This window comes from Phyllostomus hastatus, unplaced genomic scaffold (assembly GCF_019186645.2).
Source record: "Phyllostomus hastatus isolate PE091 unplaced genomic scaffold, TTU_PhHast_1.1 phas_scaffold_78, whole genome shotgun sequence".
NCBI classification, from domain to species: Eukaryota; Metazoa; Chordata; class Mammalia; order Chiroptera; family Phyllostomidae; genus Phyllostomus; species Phyllostomus hastatus.
The window spans coordinates 58,907,178-58,927,144 of NW_025334041.1; the positions used below are offsets into that span (position 1 = coordinate 58,907,178).

General features: G+C 43.2%; 1 protein-coding gene across 1 annotated transcript in view; it reads left to right on the forward strand.

Annotated features, from left to right (window-relative positions):
• NPAS2 (neuronal PAS domain protein 2) overlaps positions 1–19,967 on the forward strand; it is a 110,443-nt gene that overhangs the window by 80,156 nt on the left and 10,320 nt on the right. The window contains exons 7-15 of the mRNA XM_045827684.1: positions 1,416–1,534; positions 2,206–2,288; positions 2,993–3,099; positions 5,318–5,465; positions 7,511–7,595; positions 11,300–11,435; positions 11,972–12,081; positions 14,747–14,836; positions 17,703–17,849. Coding sequence (XP_045683640.1) covers positions 1,416–1,534; positions 2,206–2,288; positions 2,993–3,099; positions 5,318–5,465; positions 7,511–7,595; positions 11,300–11,435; positions 11,972–12,081; positions 14,747–14,836; positions 17,703–17,849 — 1,025 coding nt within the window. The remainder of the gene's footprint in view (positions 1–1,415; positions 1,535–2,205; positions 2,289–2,992; positions 3,100–5,317; positions 5,466–7,510; positions 7,596–11,299; positions 11,436–11,971; positions 12,082–14,746; positions 14,837–17,702; positions 17,850–19,967) is intronic.

Here is a 19,967-nt window from a genome sequence, read left to right on the forward strand (position 1 = left end):
AAAAATTACTTTTTAAAATACTTATTTACTTTTAGAGAGGGGAAGGGAGAGAGAAAGAGAAGGAAACATCAATGTGTAGTTGCCTCTCACATGCCACCGACTGGGGACCTGGCCTGCAACCCAAGCATGTGCCCTGACAGGGAATCTAACCAGTGACCATTTGATTTTCGGGAAAGCACCCAATCCACTGAGCCACACCAGCCAGGGCTAGAAAAACATAACTTTTAATTTACAAGTTCAGAAATGTACAGGATATATATAATCAACTACATTTTAAAAGGAAAGAGGTCATATGGATTATGACAGTAGTCCTCAATCCTGGGGACACATTAGTAAATCTGGGAGGTTTTAAAATGCTGATGCCTGAGCTTCACCCCAAGTTTCTGAATTAACTGCTCTGGGTAATGCCTGGGCAGCCACGTGAAAGATCCCAGGGAACTGGTGAGAATTTGTGTACATGGTAAGATGACTTTACTCATATTTAATGGGATCCTTTTACCCACACAGCAAACTCCAGCTAAACTGGCAGAATTGTTCTCTGGCATGGAAGGTAGAGAGAGCAGTTGTGCATAGTCAACCTGAGGGAAAATCTGTAGCTACCAGGGAACATTGCTGCTAGTGCCAAGGGCACCTCCTCAGGAGGCCTGTGGGGCCTAGTCTCAGCATCATGGTGAGATGAACCTAGAACCATCTTTATTAGAACCCTGGACTTGGAGTCCCTAAGAGCTGGGTACAGTTCCTGCTCCATTATTTCTACTCTGAGTGACCTTGGTTAATATGAAGAAAGTTGTATCTTCCCAGACTTGTGAGAATAAATAAGGCAGTAAACAGATTTTGTTACCTACACAGTGTACCTTTGGAGATCACTGTAAGTCCTGAGGCTATCTGTTTAGTAGTCCTGACTGAGCCCCTGCCTCATACAGGGCCCTAAGGAGGTGTTTCAGGGCAGAAGCCCTTGACTTCCAGGTATGCCACACCAGGTACAGGGGTTCATGTACTAAGACAAAGTTATTTTCCTGGGTCCATCAGTATCAGAAACACTAACGGACTATGGAATTGACCCTTAAAACACTGCCTGGAGTGAGTGTTTGGACCCTAACTGAAGAATGAGAGTGTCTTCTAATTTTTCAGAATATTTTTCCCAACATGGTCATCTAAGTGGCTATAGGATAGTGCAAGTGAGAGGCAAGTAGTATACTAGTGACTCAAATTCTGGTTCTGTGTGGCCTTGTGCAGTTGCTTTACCCATCTGTGCCTCAGTTCTTATGCAATAGGGTAACAATAGCACCTACTCCCCAAGTTATAAGAATGAGATGAGTTAGTGTTCACAAGCCCTGAGTGCAGTGCTGGTTCACAGGAATACAGGCAGGCTGGCTGCTGCACAGATAAGCTAACTTGTGTCCCTCCCTCCCCAGTGCCTAGCCTTTCCTGTAATGGCTTTGACAGCGCCCTTCTAAGGCCTTGCCAGGTATCTCTAGGAAAGGAGGTCTGCTTCATAGCTACTGTTCACCTAGCAACACCACAATTCCTAAAGGTAAGTACTTGGAAGAGAAGTTATCCTGTGGAAATATTATAGTTGAGTTCCATTTACTTATATTTAATTGTCTTTATGGGAAAATTAAATTACAAGGATATCATCACTAAAATTTGAAATGTCTGGTTTCCTTATCTCTGATAGCCCCACATGCTGTCTCTCATAACTGCATTTCCTAGGAGATATTTTGTTTGAAGGCATCAATCACTCTTGAGCCTGTGGAGATGCTTCTTTAGAGCTCTGTAAACCTTCCTACATTTCATAACAATATTAAAACCACTCAGGGCAGGCAGAAGTGAGAACTGAGTGTAAAACTGAGTGTCTGAAATCTCTTGTCTATGATTGCTTTAGTGTCTGTGGCAGGAATGTTTAGTTAAATTAGTCATTCAAATGCAGATCAAAAGCCATTTTCCACATGTTTACCACACTTTGAGATAATGGGAAGGGAGGGGTGTGACATTTTAGCTCCTAGTTATTTTTCCCCACCTTGTGAAATAAATTTTGTACCAGCTAGTACCAGATTAGCTACAGATGACAAGCTTCAATCCAACACAACCTGAAGACTTGCTCTGAAGAGTTATAACTTCTGTGGCCCACCAGTCAGTCATCCTGAGCAGCTCTAGCGTGAGCATCTGTCACCTCAGGCAACACTTTCTTTCCTTCTAATATAGGAAATGTGTGTAGTTGATGAACCTCTAGAGGAATTCACTTCAAGGCACAGCTTGGAATGGAAGTTTTTATTTCTGGATCACAGGTGTGTGAAAAGAAAAGCATTATCTGGGTTGGGGTGAAAAAGGTCGGGCCTGGCAGAAGGAAAAGTGGTTCCCAGCCAAGGGTTAGGCAGTTTGCCTCCTATTGCATTTATCCATATCCATGGATGCATTCTGTGTTTGGGTCAGACCATTTCAGAAGAGCCAGACACTGCAGCCCAGGGACATCTTTGGGATACAACCCGATCCCCCACCTCCACCAATGGGAACCTTCTCCAGCTCCCAGGAAGGCAGGAGCAGAAGTGAGATAAACTTCTCATCTTACTTCCTTCAACTCCTTTTTCTCTTATCTCCTAATCTTTCTTTCTGACATTTTTTACAGTTTAAGAACTAGCAGTCACCCCTCCCCATCCTCTAATTTTTTATTACACTTTGGAGTTGGGCAGACCCAATCTATAGCTGTTTTTAATTATTGAGTTGTGATAAATTTTGTTATTATTTGGGCCAGGTTATGCCAAATGAACTGAGTACCTATATGCAAAAAACAAAAACAAACAAACAAAAAAAACCTAGTACTTTGGAATACATAGCCCCTTGGGCTTTAACCAATGCAAAATTATTTTTCTCCTCCTATTCTTGAGAAACAAGGCCTCCATGTATCATTAAATGTGCAAGCTATACCATCAGCATTGAGGTGCAGCCACCATAGTGAGTCCTCTCTGATGAATTATCCCATTGTTCTTGGCAGAGCCCCTCCAATAATAGGATACCTTCCTTTTGAAGTTTTGGGAACCTCAGGTTATGACTACTACCACATTGATGATCTGGAGCTCCTTGCTAGGTGTCACCAGCACTGTGAGTACTGCTTTCTCACCCTGGCACGCAGGACTTCTAGTTCTGTCCATAGAGCCCCAACAGCAGGACTCCTAGCCTGGAAGTCTGCTTGTTACTCAGGTTCTTCCTGAGGTAGAAGATTTTGGCTTCTCTGAAATGACCCAAGAGTATGATGGAGGTTGTCTGGATGACCCTGTGTGTGTTTTCACCTAGAATTGACTTTGCTCTGCCTGGCCACACCCCAGCATCTTCCCAGTATCCCTCACATACACAAGCTGTTTAATCTTAAAGAAATGGAAAGGGTACTGGCCATTTTTTAAAGTTATGTAATATAGTATTTGAGATACAAAATACTGAATTTACATAACTTTCTTTAGCCAGAAGACAAGTATTAGACCTAAGCCACAGGCCAGATGATCAGCGAGGCCTAGGACATAAAGATGATCAGACTCTTCTTGCTGCTCTGTAGGAACAAAAGCTGATAAAAATGCAGAAATAGGTGACTTTATAAGATGTTGTTGGTGCAGCAAAGGAGAGGTACACAAGATATTGGGGGGTTCAGAGGAGGGTCCCTCATCTAGCTAAGGCAGAAGCATCAGGAAGGTTTTCTGCACAGAGAAGAGCGCTTGGCAAAGGTATGGGAGGCAGGACTTCTGGTGTGGGGTAAGGGAAAACTACAACCATGTCTGCATTCTCACTTAACAAGAGAATTTAAGAATTAACCATTTAAAGTCATATTTTTGGTGCCAAGTCCCTAATTCTGCACAGGAAGATTTGTAGTAACATTGACCTATGGATCCTGATCCATGGATTGACCACCAACACTGCATTTCTTTTACTTCTCACCCGAGGATATTTTTACTGATGTTAGAGAGAGAGGAAAGGGGAGAGAGACAAACAGAGAAACATCAATTCGTTGCCTCCCATACATGCCTGACCAGGGATCAAACTGGCAACCTATGTGCCCTGACTGGTAATCAAACCTGCAACCTTTTGGTGCATGGGACAATGCAACCAACTAAGCCACTCAGCCAGGGCCCAACACTGTGTTTTCACAGATGCCTTGTCTGTAGTGCCCATTATAATAACTTTCTCTTTTCTGCTGTCTTTGCTCAAGGAAGAACAGGCTTGGGTTTCATCAGGACCCACTGTTAAAATTTAAGGCTAATTGTCAAAACTTTAACTCCTTGCTCCTCAGAGGTGGTCCTTGAGCAGTCACGTGGCATCACAAGGAGTTTGCTGGACTTGCTAACACTCAGGTTCTCCCCACCAGCTGATGGAATCAGAACCTCCATTTTAACAAGACCTCCAAGTAACTGGTGGGCACCTGAAAGGTTGAGAAGCATGACTCCTTCAAGCCTCTGGCTACTTCTACCTCTCTCACAGAGAAAGGACACTTGAAATGCTGTGACTGTAGAATCCCCTTCAGCGTCCGGGGCTCGGGCAAGGCACACTTGCACCATCCAACCCACTCTCTTAATGAGCTGGGCCTCTCTCCTCTTCAGATATCACATTCTCCAAGTCAGAAGCTCCTTTTGTAGCTTTAGCTTCCTAGTTACAATTTCTCTTAACCACAAAGAGGTGCTAAAGCCTAGGCACTGCGGCAATAAAACCCAAATGGTTCTTCTTCCTGGGACCCACAGTTCAACTCTCTGCCCTCCAAGGCTAATAATTCAACAGCCTTTATTCTGCCCTGGGGAACCTCCAGAGAAGCCCCCAACAGCCTCACGGGGACACAGCCCTGCAGCAGTGGGCTTGGGATAGATGGCATCTGTAGCTACTGTCTTAGAACCATGTAGACTAAGGTTGAACTCCTGACTAATGGTGGCCAACTCAGCCCAGAGGACCCTGGCCAGTAGGTTTGCTCTGGGCTCCATTCTCCCAGTGTCTGGCCCCTCTATCATGTAGCTCCAAAGACAGCACTACATGCAGTAGGAAGATGTGTACCAGGAAAACCTGGATCTCTTTCTAATTAAACCCCCAGTTTGAAACTATCTGCATCTGCCAATATTTGAGAATTTTTAAGCTTTTGGGTATTTAGGAAAGCATATAAATCACTCCTCCATTGTTTAAGAATTCATTATCATTTACCATTATCCTGATAGTTACTAGTCACTTAAATACAGCACTAACTGGGGAAGTAAACAATGTCTGATACTGTCTTTTGGAAAGCTTATTTTCAAAAAGATTATTTTTGTGTTAATGTTCATTATATTCACACTCCATTTTCTACCAACAGTGATGCAGTTTGGTAAGGGGAAGTCATGTTGCTACCGGTTTCTAACCAAAGGCCAGCAGTGGATTTGGCTGCAGTCCCACTACTACATCACCTACCATCAGTGGAACTCCAAGCCCGAGTTCATTGTGTGCACACATTCGGTAGTCAGGTGCGTGGGGATGTGGCCCCTAACAGCTCCATCAGAACCCTGGCCATCTCAGGTAGTCCCAGCTTCTGAGGACCAAGCTCCAGGCTGGACTTCTTCCACTGGCCAGGGCTACACTCTGCAGCTAACAGAGTGATCACCAGAGCTCAACCCTTCCAGGCATATACCCCATTCTTTCCCCCAGCTCAGACTTCCTTCAAGCGTTTAGTCAGGTTTCTCTGAAGCCTCATGAGCTCTTTCAGGCAGCCCAGAACATCACTTAGTAAGTTACTGCTTCACTGACCTACTTACATATTTTCCCCTCATCGCTGTCCATCCACCATCCTTCCCTTATCATTGTTTTGAGAAGAAAATTAAAATTTTGCCTCAAAATACCTCAAACACCTAGTCCCCTTTATTTTTGATGCTTAAAAAAACCCTGATGGCAACTGAGGCTATGATGGGAAAAGAGCAAGGAGGCCAGCGGGCACAGGTTCCTGGCAGTTCTTAGGGGCTGCAGGGAGCCCCAGCCCAGTGTGGGGGACCAGGACTTCCAATGGAGGCAGCACATTTAGCACTTCATAGATGCTGCCTATGTCAGGTAATAATTCCCAAAGGTACAGGAAAAGTGTCATTTTTCCCCCCTGACTACAGAAATTTTAAGAATATCAATTGGTTTTAAACTTATCTAGAGAAGAGCACTTGAAGAGAGCAAAAAAAGAATGGTTAGATTGACAGGCATATATATGCATGCTGCATTTTATACATATATAAAATAAATAGGTGATAATAGATAATGATAAATACATACACACAATAGATATTACACATATGTCCTGTATTTTATATATATATATCATATATGATAGGTAGATAGATGATACATATATCCAGATGCTATTCATACATACTACATTTTATATATATATATATATATATATATATAATGTGTATGTGTGTATGTATATATATAACATAGCTGATAAGTATCTGTTGATGCTTACAGTTGATAGTTGATAAGTATTTATGTTCATGTGTATCTAAAGATAGATAGTTAGATGGCCGCATACTATACATACACATGAATATAAATAGTCAACAAGTAAATACTCTTCTTTAGTAAGTTAGGGAGAGAACAGAGAGAAGTGCTAGTTTTCTTGGCCAGTGTGTTTGCTCATCATATCACTTGCCCACTCTCAGGGACTCGATCTTGGCTAGATCACCCTTGGGTACTTCAGCAGCCAGTCCCACCCACTGTTACCAGCCTGTGCCTTTGCCAGAGGGTCCTTGTAACCCAGAGAAGGCTGGTCATCATTAACACCTTGTCCTTCAGACCCTTTCCTTGACCCTGCTCTTCCTCTCCATCCTCCACCTTGCAAATCTTAAAAAGAAACTCTCAGAGAAAAGTAAAGTGTGAACTGAGTGAATAAATAGGGTAAGAAGCATACTGCAGACTCCAGAGCTACTGTATCCTTCCAAGGTCCTTTCCCAGCCTTCATCTCCACACAAGCCATAACTAGGTCACCACACTGAACTGATTTACCTGCAGAATTTAAAAAGTGGGTCCATACACGAATCAGCAGTCTGGGTCTGGCTAGAGTTCTGGGTTTGGTTGAGAGAAAACTTTCTGAAGGTTGTAATTACTAAAAAAGTTACATCACTTCTTCATAGGCACACTCAGAGACTTGATCTTGGCTTTCTTAAAATCTAGACTCAGTAGATTTTAAGATAGTTTTCTAATCATTTGAAGGCTGAGATATACCCTGTAAATGAAAATGTTTTGGGACAATTATGTTTGGACATTTGTGGGGATAGGAAAGGTAAGTAAAGAAGAGAATAAAAATATCCTGAAAAAGAAGATATTCTGGCTGTCAAATTAGAAGTCACTGCAGTGGAATTTAGGGACAGACTGAAACTTCCTTCTCAGACAAGCACCAGAGCTAGTCCCCTTCATGGTGACTGTTCTAGGAAGGTATCACATAGAGACCTCCATACATCATGCAGCCCTCTTTGCCGCATCATCCTGGACTGTCCCATGTCCAGCTGTGGTCTCTTGATTTCTTGATTAGTTACTCAGATGTCCGGGTGGAAAGGAGGCAGGAGCTGGCTTTGGAAGACCCACCATCTGAGGCCATCCACCCTTCAGCACTAAAGGTATGCTGATCCCCGTCAGATGGGTTATCATAAAAATAAGAATAATAAAAACAGCATTTCTTGCCTTATGATCTCTTGCTGTGTTCCAGTACTCTTTGTGTGGTTTCAAGGTATTCATTTATTTTCCCCCATAGTGTTCCTGTGAGGTGGGCACTGCTACTATCCTCAGTCCTCATTCTTCAGATGAGGCACAGAACACACAAGGATGAGATAACATCCTGAAGACACCAAGGGTTACAACCCAAAGAGCTAAAAACAGCCTCTAGACTGAAAACATGGTTTGGCAACTTTTTGTCCTTCCAAGAATGGTTATAAGAATTCCACTTTGTATCTCTCCCACAGGAAAAAAAAACTGGGGGCTATTCCATCATCCATTGAGCATGAAATAATTCAGAGACCCCTGTGTGCCCCCTAGACTCAGTGTTGCTACACTATCTTCAAGGCTCACCCACCTCTCCTGGACACTTCCCATATCTGTGTCTGGGTCTAATTAACAGCCAGAGCTGAAGTATTTTCATTCATGAAACTGGACCTCCTTCCTGCCCCAGGCTAAGCTCATAGGTTCCCTCTGGCCAGGCTTCCCCCATCTTGGCAACTTGCAGGTACACAAGAGCCCTGTTCCTCAAAGGCCATTCTTCAAGTAAAAACAAATGTTGGGAGAAAATGGAAAAAACAAGAAAGGGAGGGAGTGTTGTGTTTCATCAAAACTAAGGAGCTATCAACTAATTATACATTCTACCATTATTTTATCCTCCACTAAGAAAAAAATTCTGCCAGTCAATCTGTGAAATAAGGATTTCTTTCATGAGTTGAAGAATATATCTCAATTTCAAATATGTCAACATATTTTAGAATTGTTGGAATATGGTTCAAGTTCCAGGCTGCCCATTGACTTAGAATTCAGAGTTTTTGGCCAAGGCTGACACAGTAATAATAGTACAGCAAAGACATCTGTGGTCTATCCAGGACCAAATTGGGAGGAAGGAAAAATCTCCTTTAAAGGACAAACAGCAGCCAGCGTCTTTGCAGAGCCTCCCTTGCTGGCTGCTACATGGGGTGCATTATAGGGTGATTCGTTACCAGCATCCTCATATGACCACCTGTCATTGTTTATAGAAATGTTTATTAGCCAGCTATGTCACATAATGCATCATGTATCATGTCTAAGAATGGAATTAAGCTGTTCATAGGTAGATGTTAGACACACCATGCATCATAGCTGAAGAACAGGATTAATGTATATTTTCCAGTCAGAGATTTATTATTGAATTTCTGATCCTTTAGGAATCCCAGAGCCCAGTGGAACGTCTTCCTATAAACATGCACATATGTGTAAATACACAAACATAATCTCAGGTGCCAGGTTATGAGGTCCTTTCCTTTCCTTTTAAAAGAAAAGCTCTAGGACAATGCTTTTCAAACTATCAGTAGTAATGGACCAGTTGGGTTTTTTTTTTTTAATGTCAAATATGTCACTGACTGCTGCTTGTATAAATGGCAGATTCTTGTGAAGTGTGGTGGCATCAAATGGCTATAAAAGTGTCTCAGTATTGAATCTCACTTTCTATAGTTATTTCTCTTTGGACCAGGAACACACAATTTGTAAATGGTCATGGTCCAGGGAGGGCCCAGGACCACACCCCCTAAAAGTCTTATCTAGGGGAGACTCTGTGACTAAACAGCAGAGTCTCAAAACTGACACTTAGCACAGCCAAACACATCCTGTATTTCTGTTTTACACAAAGGCCTGTTGGTCACACATTAATCATTTCAGACCTACATGAGCACATACACTGCATTCACCCTCACTGGAGCCATGACTAAGAGACAGAATGGCCATGTGGATCCACAATGATTAAGAGACCAGGTTCTCAGGTCTGTTGGTTCTATTGGGTATGACCAACCTGTCTGCATAGCCCAGTGGAAGCCAGGAGTTTCATCATCCTTCTAAGACTAAGTGGGAACATGGCTCAGGAGAGTCATTATCATATTTATTCTTCAGCTTAAAAATTATTTTACCTACTTTCTTATACCTAAGAAACTTAATGCCTTGCAGGATGGAAAGGTAGCTCCTCAGTGTTGAAAAGTCACAGCTGCTTTCTCATCGCACTCTATTTGAAACAGAGAAAAGCAAGGAACCAGCATCAGTTACAATCCAGGGGTCCAAGGGTAGGGGGCCATTGGCCATTTGCCCCTTCTGCTCTTGGGAACCCAAAGGCTGCAGAGGAGTAGCAAGTAGTGGGAGCGAGCACAGGAAGTGTCCAAGAGTCCAGAGGTATTTAGTTCATTTGCAGCGTTCACAATCTAGTACCACCAGCAACCTTTTATCTAGAACCTGCTTCTTTCCTCCTTTTGGGGAAGTCAAAATTCTGAGCATTAGGATGACAACTTTAAGGAAAAAATAAAATGCAAAGTCACAAAAATCTAACAAATTAAGATACAAGGTGAGAAAATATAACTGCTGCTCATAAGCTGCAATTCTCTCAAAGATTATATTTATAGAGGTGTACAAATATTCCACCCAAGTGGGTTTGCTATTATCACCAAACAGCTACAGGAGTTCTCTCAACAACCTTTACATTTTCCTACATATTTAGTGGAGAACTAAAGTTTTGTGATTCATTACAGTGGCCTTGTAATTTGATATCAGGTATTGTGATCCCTCCTATTTTGCTCTTCTTTCTTAAAATTGCTGCAGCTATTTGGGGTCATTTATGGTTCCATATAAATTTTTGAAGTGTTTGTTCTATATCTTTCAAATATGCCATTGGTACTTTAATAGTATTGCATTGAATCTATAAATTGCTTTGGGTAGTATGGACATTTTGATGATGTTAATTCTTCCGATCCATGAACACGGTATATGTTTCCACTTGTTTATGTCTTCCTTAATTTCTCTCTTCAGTGTTGTATAGTTTTCTGAGTACAGGTCTTTTACTTCCTTGGTTAGGTTTCTTCCTAGGTACTTTATTTTTCTTGTTGCTATATCAAATGGGATTTTTTTTTCCTGATTTCTGTTTCTGATATTTCATTGTTGGTATAGAAAAATGCCTTTGATTTCTGAATATTGACTTTGTATACCGTTGTTTTGCCAAATTCATTTATTAGGTCAAGCAGTTTTTTGGTGGAGTCTATAGGATTTTCTATATACACTATCATGTCATCTGCAAACAATGACAATTTTGTTCTTTTCCAATTTGGATGCCTTTTATTTCCTTTTGTTGTTGGATTGCTGTGGCTAGGACTCCCGATACTATGTTGAATAGCATGGATGGAACTGGAGAGCATTATGCTAAGTGAAATAGGCCAGGCGGTAGAAGACAAATACCATATGATCTCATCTTTAACAGGAACCTAATCAATAAAATGAACAAGCAAGCAAAATATAACCAAAGACACTGAAATTGAGAACAGTCTGACAGTGACTGAAGGGGAGAGGGGAGGGGATTATAGGGGAAAAGTGTGAAGGGTTTGCAGGAACAATTATATAGGACACATGGACAATAACAAAGAGGGGTGGAAACAGGGGAGGGAGGTGGGGAGGGGTTGGGGGAAAGGCAGAAAACTGTACTTGAACAACTAAAAACAAACAAATAAACAAACAAATAAAACAAATAAAAATAAAGTTACAGGATTCACTTTCATCATCTTGATGCTAAAATGTGGATTGTGTGTGTGAGTGTGTGTGTTTGTTTCTGGACTAGGGCTCAAGCCTGGAACCTTGGCAGCACTTTAAGGCACTTGACATGGACGCCTCAGGCCTTAACACAAGTTACTCATCATCAGTGTCCTCAAGAAGTTCCCATAAATCCTCACACACAGCCATGTCAGAATCCATCTGTGAGTACAATGATGCGGATTGGGAAAGGGGTGGGCGCCCTGTTGGGGTTGAGGGGAACAGAGCCCCAGGAAGGGCCTCAGGCCTGAGGAGAATCAGGCCTGTGTGTTCCTATGGAGCAGAAGTGCACACTCTGTTCACACTCCTGCTTCCTTTTCCACGGGCTTCCTGCCTTCTACCTCTCCAGGTCCTGATTACTTCAGTATATGAAGCAGACGTAACACAGGTGATACCCAGATTTGATAAGCTGGCTAGGTTTTAGTAGCTCTGGTAAGATGAAAATGGTCAGGCAGGTGGCTAAAGCAAGTGGTGGAGATGAAGTGTGGGGATGGTCTGCTATCATATGTTGGCTCTGGGGCCAGGGTGGGAACTAGCAGAACATTGTGGCTCTGGAACCCACTTCTGTTTCTGCTGGACTTCCTTTATCAGAGATTGCAGTCAAGCCCTTTTTTTATGCATGCAGGGTCATTGTCCCCTCTTGATAAGAAAGTGGTTAAGTATGTGTAAGTCAGGAAGGTGATCTGTCGCTTTCTTCCAGCCATTCCAAGCAAGCTGATGACAGAGGCCAGCACCACAGCTATGCCAAGATTGGCTGTCCTGCCCCAAGAGCTCCCTGTGCAAGGGCTCAGCCAGGCAGCCGTGATACCGGTATGTGTGTGACCCCAGATTTCTTAACCAGGGCATGCAGTACTGTATCAGGCCTGCAGGGTCACAGATGCTGTGCTGCCTGTGCCCAGAGAGCCAGTTCCACTTAGAGACTGAGAGTGTTGGGTGGCAGGTGGGGGTGGGAAGCTAGGTGATTTTATTGGCAACTAATTTTAAATATTTTCATACCAAAATTAACATGGATGTATATTCCTGAAATGCAAAATACATGTGAGTTTTAAAGATAAAGCTCAAAACTTCAAATTTGGGGTCATACCCCTAGATGCTCTGGGGGGCATGATTAGGATCCTCCCATTCTGGATCTAGTTTTCCTCCAGTGAAAATGTGGGAGAAGCTTGGTTGTCAACCAAACTATACTTCTGCATATACCAGGCAGTGTCCTTGATACATGCCAGACCTCTCCAAAAGTCAGGCCATGAGCAGCCTCTTAGAAAGCACGCTGCTGTCTGCAGAATCACTGATGTGCGGCACTCCAGCAATCTACTGTCATGTACAAATTCATCACACTCAGAGACACAAAGCAACAGCCACTTTTCACATTCATGGATTCAGAGTCAAGAAGTTACAAAGGGCCTGCTGCATGGTGTCAGAGGCCTCCCTGGCCAGGGCTGGGAACCTCATCCCTGGTGTGTCTGCACTAATGTGTCCAGCATTTGGGCTGGGCTGGTGGAAAGCTGAGCCCAGCTGAGACTGTCCACCATTGATTTGCACAGGCCTCTTCATGTTCCAGGCTTCTTATGGCTCAGTGACTAAGTTTCAAAAGGCAATGTCTAGAGAGGGAGCTGCATGGCTTTCTCTGACCCAGCCTTGAAAGGTCCACAGCATCATAACTTCTACCATACCTCTTGACATCTTGGGTCAAAGCAGTCACACACTCACTCAAAGAGAGAAACATAGATCTCCACCTCTAGATAGAAGAAGTGTCAAGAATTTTAAGGGCCACATCTAGACAGTTGCCGAATACCTCATACTCATCTCTCATTGACATTTTGGAAATGGGAGTAAATTTGCCACCTTTCTGCTTGCCATCACCACAAAGATTATATACACACTGCTTGAAAAGCATGGGTGACACATTTTCTTTTCAAATAGAGTATGATGAAAAAAAACACTTTCTTTCTCTCCAGTCTCTCTTAGACAAGCTTGTAAGCTGTGATTGCCCTTCCACTTATACATGGCTGCCCAGGAGAACTCTCCCTGCCACTGGTGCCCACACAGTTGGGAGAATCAACCAGTCTTTGGTTTAGCCCTGTGCCTGGGACTTCTCACTCAAAACAAAGTCTCCTGTTGTCATTTCCTCCCATGTTGTATTTTTTAAAATTATTTTATTGTTGTTCAATTACAGTTGTCTGCATTTATCCCCCCCACCACTCCCCCTACACCCCATCCATCCCCACCTCTGTCCCTTGCTTCCACCCCTCTTGGTTTTGTCCATGTATCATTTATAATTGTTCCTGAAAACCCCCATTCCCCCATTGTTCCTGAAAACCCCTCTTCCCCCATTACCCTCTCCCACCTCCCGTCTGGTTACTGTCAGATTGTTCTTAATTTCAATGTCTCTGGTTATATTTTGCTTGTTCATTTTATTGATTAGGTTCCTGTTAAAGGTGAGATCATATGGTGTTTGTCTTTCACCACCTGGCTTATTTCACTTAGCATAATGCTCTCCAGTTCCAGCCATGCTGTGACAAAGGATAGGAACTCCTTGTTTCTTTCTGCTGCGTGGTAAAGAACCCTGAAACACCAATCCAAAAGAACCTATGCACCCCAATGTTCACAGCAGCACAATTTACAATAGCCAAGTGTTGGAGGCACCTAATTGCCCATCAGTAAATGAGTGGATCAAAAAACTATGGTACATTTACACAATGGAATCCTCCCATATTGTCTTGATGGCACTTTCCATTTAGGCTGCTTTTCACAGTTTCTAGGGAATAGTTTTGGAATAACTTCAGAAGAACCCTTTTACTTTTCTTTTAAAATTCAGCCTGTGATGCTGAAGGTTTCATTTGTTTTTTTATGCATTGTCTCTCCATCCACCCAAGTGGGGTGGAGAAAGATCAGAAAACAAGGTCTATCACTCCCCTGACTTCCCAGGAGGCTCTAACAGATTCCAGGCAGAGTCTGGCAAATTGCACCACTATTCACTGCCCGGATGAGTTCATGGACATAGATGTGCCTGGTGTGTCTGGTATTAGTATTGAGCAAAAAGGGTAAGGACTGCACACAAAGCCACCACTTCTTATCAGTACAACCTCATTCACACTGCTAAGAATCATTAGTTAGGGAGAATAACCAAATCCACCAAGAACAGAGTCTGAAGAGGAAGCAAGGGAGGGGAAGTGGCACAGAGCTGCCAAGCTCTTGCAGGTAGCAGCAGCTTTGCAAAGCACACTCTGGTGGGAGGCACCACCCACCTTGAGTGACCTCAGGAGCTTGCTCAAGGACCACCTGCTCCCTGTAGCAACCTACTATCCCACCATTTAACAGGAAACACACACCTACACATTTCAGAAGTGAGCTCTTCACTCTAGTACAGAAGGGCCTCCTTTAAGCCAGGAAATCCAGCTGGCTGAGAGACAGCACCCCTGTACCTCTGTAATGACCCAGAAACAGTGTCTGTTAACAGAGCCTCTCTTTTCCTCAGGCTCCTCTGCCTGTTCCATTGTCCTGTGACCTCACACAGCAGCTCCTACGTCAGACCATTTTTCAGAACTCACCTGCTGCCCTGGCAGAGGTGCATCTGGGATTGGGGTAAAGGGAATCCGGCAGTGGAATTTTCCCAAGACGGGACATATGGTGTCCTCTTGAGTATATGGACACATTGGTGCTGATGAATAGCATGTGCTTAGGTACCAAAATAGGGAATATTTATCCCAAAGTGCAGGAGGGGCATGTTGAGCTACAGACTTTATTTCTACACCCGCCCTGTTCACAATTCTCATCCTTTCCAGAGACATTCTGCCTGTTCTTTTCTCCAGCATCTATTTCTCAGTCTTTTAAATAACTTTATTCATCTGTCACTTTTCCATGTTCCTCTCATTTTTTACCACTCTACATTGGCCCTGATATTTTAGGAAAGGTCTGAATTAGGCCAAATATCACAGAAAGACTCTGAAAGGCTTTAAAAGCTGTGAGTTCAATACTATAGATATCACATTTGTTTAAAAAAGGAGGGGAGGTGTTCATGACTTTGCTGAGTAACTCCTTCCTTGTTTCAACAACATTCACATGTTCCTGTTTGGGTCTGTCTCTGAGCTAGAGTGAGAGCTGCAGAGATGCTATAACACAGCCCTTTGTATTTTGAGTGAAGTTGGGCATATAAAGAGAGCAGCCACCATAGTAGGCCATGTGTTTTTATAGAACCAGTAAGAAAATATTCTGCCTAGGAAAATCCTATGTGCCTTCTCAGAGGAGGTGACACCTGAGCTGGGCCTGGAAGGATGAGTGGGAGGTTGCCCGATGGAGAGATAGAGGGTCAGGGTCAGCAGGGAAGAGGGACCCAGGTATGTGCTTCAACAGGGAAGTATGGAAATGTCTAACAAGCCTAGGCCTAGGCCCCATCAATAGTGGTCTTGAATGTCCCTGAAAAAAGAAAAACACAAGCTAGCACATGCCTCTTCCCAAAGTCAGGTTTGAGTAAAGATGTAAAAGCTACTCATTCAGAGTCAACTAATTAAATTAGTCTGTATTCATCCTTATTAAGGAAAAACATAAAGAATTTTTTTATGTTCAAATTTCCAGACCCAAGTTGGTAATGCAATTAGTAACTTCTTCAATCCAAAGACACAGGAAATGAGAATTCCTTTCACCGCTGGTCTTGCATAATCAAGAATTTCTTTGTTTTATAATAAATATATGATGAGTGGTTAAGGCCCTTTTCTACATTTAACAAACCTCACTTGTTTAAAGATTTTATTTATTTATCTGTTTGTTTTTTCTTTATTTATTTTAGAGAGGGGGGAAAGAAAGGAGAAAGAGAGGGAGAGAAACATCAGTGTGTGGTTGACTCTTGTGCACCCTCTGTTGGGGACCTGACCCACAATCCAGCAGGCAAGTGCCCTGACTGGGAATTAGAACCAATGACCTTTTGGTTTCAGCCCACACTCAATCCACTGAGCTACACCAGCCAGGACAACAAACCTCATTTTAATTAATAAAATAGTTCTTAGTCTATTAGGCATATTATACTCAATAACTATTCCTTAAGACATTTTTGCATAATGCTGACCTTTCAAGTCAGTCAGTTTTTCTCATACCTACCCCATGTGCAACAATGAATTCTATAGTTTTCTCTCTTGCCTTCCCTGAGGTTATTACTATATCACCTTGTCAGAAAAGGGGGAAAAAAGAAAATCCAAAATCTGGGAAAATAGTGGTTTTGCTTCATACCATTTTTTTAAAAGTCTCTAAGTTAGAGTAGATCTCTTTATGATAAAGGCCAAGGTTATGACCATAATGCTTGAGTGTCCCGAGTGCCTTGAGAAAATAAGAATCATACTAGAAGTACCACTTATGAAGCCCAGTGCTGGCCCCAGAGGACTGCCCAGTCCCTCAACCCAGAAAGTCTGCACTGCTCGCAGCAGAAGCACCCCTGAGTATGTCCTGGCTTTCAAGCACTCACCACAGAAGCTTTGTTTTTTGTTTTTTAAATTATCCGACCTAGCTTGTTTTCTTTCTCAGTTGAATTCTGTTTCAGAATCCCAGCTGAGTGCTTTGATTACTTACATTCTGATGAAGATTTTTGTAATAATAGCCTGGTATAGTATAGGTCGTTTTAAACATACCTCCCATCCCATAATCCCCCCTCTCCATTGGCCTTGTGTCTGGGTAAATAGGTGGTGACAGGGAGCAGAGATTACCTGCAAGACTTTCCTATATCCAACCTCTGTCCCAGAAAAGGATTGAGAGGTGTAAGTAAGCAAGGGTAGAAGGTGGTCTTGGAAAAACAGATATCAATGTTCCTATTACAAGGCCACCTCAGGATAAATGTTATGTGATTGTACTATTTTTCTCCTTAGTTCTTTTATGCACAGATTTCTAAGAAATCTCTAGCCACAAGTAAACCTGGGTGAGGGGAGGGAGAGTAATAAATCCTCCCTCGCCCCAGACTGGCTGGATGGATGGCAGGGCTCTGGTGAAAGTTACCATTAAATTCGAGCTCACTAGGGAGTGGTTACAGAAGACCTCTGTTCTCCAGGATCAGATTTAGGATGATGAATGATAGGACCCAAAAGTGCCTGTGAAGCCATCACATGCAAATCTTCTTGCCCTAGATAAGAGGAAAACAGAGTGGGAGGAGCTGTCTGATGCTTTTGGAATTCATCTCCAAAACCATTTGTCTATCTGACGAGATTGGAAATACCAGTCTGTACACATTGCTTACAAAAACATGTCGCAATCCAGTGGCCCTTCCAGACTGCAGATTCTGGTGGGCCTGAGAAAAGCTCACCCCTACTCTGGCTGTGGGTCACTCAGTAGGGACTCTGAGTGGAGAAGGGACAGAAATGAAAGTGGGTAGGGCCACTCAGAACAGCAGTAACATCTATCTGTGAGGCAGAAATAACTCTTTCATCTGGTGTGTTTCTGACTCTACCTTGAAGTTTCCAACACAGTCCAGCATGTTCCAGACCATCAAAGGCCAGCTGGAGCAGCGCACACGGGTCCTGCAGGCCAATATCCGGTGGCAGCAGGAGGAGCTACACAGGATCCAGGAGCAGCTGTGCCTGGTCCAGGACTCCAGCATCCAGGTGATGCCACTGCTGGGCCAGTGGTCCAGTGTGGCCTGTCTTCCCTGCTCCCTGATGGGTCCTGATCCACCCTTGCAGAGAAGGCAGAGCATCCTTCCCAATCCCCCTCTATGGCCTGAACGCACCCTGCTTACAAGCTATGTTGAAACCTCCATAAAAGGAGTACAGGAATAAACACCACCTCCTTTGTCCCCAACTCCTGGCCAAACATAAAGTTTGCATGACATCTTCACTCTCCCGTCTCTGTTGGGTACATATTTGCTGCTTCACCTACATTTTCACTCACGGGTTTGGAGGTGGATCACCTTGGGCTGATGCCAGCCTCCATCCTGAGTTATAAACTCCAGCTCCTGTGTAATCCTGCATCCCTAGCACCCAGCCCAGGCTGCCAACAGAGACATGGGGGCAGCTCTGCTTCTGCTTCCCCTCAGTTAAAGCAGAGGTAGGAGGTGTGGGAAGTGATGACATCTGCACCCTGATGGGGACAGCAGAGGGGCTGGGGACTGGAGGTCAGCCAAATTGGAGTGCTCTGCAGGCACTGATGGCAGCAGCTTCTGTGACCCCAGTTGTCACTTCTGGAGTCCTTTTGAGAGTTTCATCTCAGAGGAAACGTATACAGGGTCCAGCAGAAGTAATGCTATTGAGTGTGGTTGGTGGAGTACGTAAAGGTTTCCAATGAAGTGGATGGTAATTTGAACATTTCACCTAAAATGTCATATGGTGTGCTTGAGTGTGATATTGTTATGTTACAGAATCACATGCTTATTATTTTGTAATAAAAGATTTGGTATAGATTACCAGCTCATAAAAAGAGAGGGTTATTTGTGCTGGACTCTGATAATTGGGCCTATTTCAAGGATAAATTATTTTTACCAAGTGTCACTTATATCAGTCCAGGACTGTTTTTCTTCCAAAGTGCATTTTTTTGACCCAACCTTTAATTGTAAATGTAATTCTAGCTACTTGAAAGTTTTTCCTGAGAGCTCTAAGCCTTTGCACCTCATTAGAAGACGCATAAAGTAGACAAGACCCCTAGGAAAAATGGCTGGGGCACAGTCCCTGCCCCACCCCCTCACTGTCCACACAGTTCCTCAAGTGCAATGAAACCCTAATGAGCAGGCCATGTGCAGGCATCATGCAATGGTGTGGAGTTACTGGGCAATGGGGAACACCTGGGCTCCCTAGCGATGCCCTGCACAGCTCCCTGAGCCCAAGGCTGACTGACTACTCAGAGAGAACAGAGCTCAGCAAGACTGACAGCTCCTGCCCACTGTCACCCAGGCCTGCTTGTGTATGTGTGCCCAAGCTTTGTTGAGAAAGTCACAGCCACCCCCAGAGCCCTGCTGTTCTGCCCCAGCCAACCCTCTCCAGGGACAACCCTGACATTGATGAGGGAAAAGACTGAATCATTTACATGAAAAGAAATGGAATCACTGAGGTGTCTAAGACCCTTTTTACTAATTCTTCCCCAGCTGTACTCTTTTCTCACTAATCCAGGGTCCAACTGATAGAACGTGCCTGACTCCAATTAATTGAATGGAGTTTTACACTAACACAGGAAGGGGGAAATTGAGCCAGAGACCACTGAAAGCAAGGTAGGTAGGCATATGAACATCCTCCTCAGAGCCCAGACTTTTCTATTTTCCACCTTTTCAACATAGACTCTAAAATATCAGGCAACACAAGTAAAGACTTATTACAAAGAATTACTCTTTTGTTCCTCATGACCAGTACATTTTGTTAACCCCCAAATCACATATGCCAGTGAGCACCTGGGTCTGTGAGGAGTAATGTGGAAACAAAGTCCTCAGCTCTATCTTGGTGTGTTCCTTCTGGCTTCATTCCTGTGACATTATCTTTGCTGTGGGATTATCCAGAGAACATGAAAATCCACAGATAATCAACCAGGGAATACTTCCTCCAACAATCAGCCTTCTTGTATTTTTTCAAGTTTAGAGATTTAAAGAAATACCTTTCAAAATATTTAACCAATGTGTGATATTTGTTTAGAAAAAAGAAACTATATAATTCAATCATAAGAAAAACAAGTAAAAATTACTCCTCCCCCCAAAAGTGGGAATAGATTAAATAACAATGGCAAAACGTTTATAATTGTAG